The 703-nt window shown below is 63.7% G+C and overlaps 1 protein-coding gene across 1 annotated transcript in view; it reads left to right on the plus strand.

Moving 5' to 3' along the window:
* The window catches only part of SOX21 (SRY-box transcription factor 21), a gene marked incomplete at both ends in the record, with an annotated part of 873 nt that extends 691 nt beyond the window's left edge, over positions 1-182 (plus strand). The window contains one exon of the mRNA XM_083361726.1: positions 1-182. This exon is cut by the window's left edge and continues 691 nt beyond it. Coding sequence (XP_083217852.1) covers positions 1-182 — 182 coding nt within the window.
* Positions 183-703: the final 521 nt, after the last annotated feature.

Genomic DNA, 703 nt, shown 5'->3' on the forward strand with positions numbered 1-703 from the left:
CTAGCGGGGGCCACAGTCACTCGCACCCGTCCCCCGGGAACCCCGGTTACATGATCCCCTGCAACTGCAGCGCCTGGCCCAGCCCGGGACTCCAGCCGCCACTGGCCTACATCCTGCTGCCCGGCATGGGTAAACCTCAGCTGGACCCTTACCCGGCGGCGGCCTACGCCGCGGCCCTATGACAACCAGCGTTCTGCTTAGGAGCCCGGTACCGAGAAGAACCGGGCGGCTTCGCGGGGCCCGGACTGTAGCCGCAAGTAGAGCGCCGGCCATCAGCCCCGTTCCTGCTCCGCCTGGCTCGCCTGGCGCTTGGTTCGCCCTCTTTGCAGCTCCGGAGCCAAGAACCCACGCCTCCCGCAAACGCCGGTGGCCTCCCGGCTTGGCTGGAGGGGCCGAGAAGTCACTACTTTCCCGAAGCTTCCTCTCCGGGAAGATCCCACCTGCCACTGTAGGACCCAGTTCCGACGACCTTGGGAGTTGCTTTGCTTTTCGTTCCATTGCCCCTGCCCGCTTTCTCTCCTCTCTCTCTCCTTCGCCCTCAAACCCACGTCCCATCCCGACCCGCAGTTCCGAACAAATGCTAGCCAAGTCCCCCGCACTCCAGCCCCGACGTAAGCACCAGGTTGTCTTTTAAATCAGTGTCTGTCTGGATGCTACTGAGCAAAAAGAGAGTTTGCACCCACCCACTCGCCCACTCCCGTAT

The sequence above is a fragment of the Vipera ursinii genome, assembly GCF_947247035.1.
Source record: "Vipera ursinii genome assembly, chromosome: 4".
Taxonomy (NCBI): Eukaryota; Metazoa; Chordata; class Lepidosauria; order Squamata; family Viperidae; genus Vipera; species Vipera ursinii.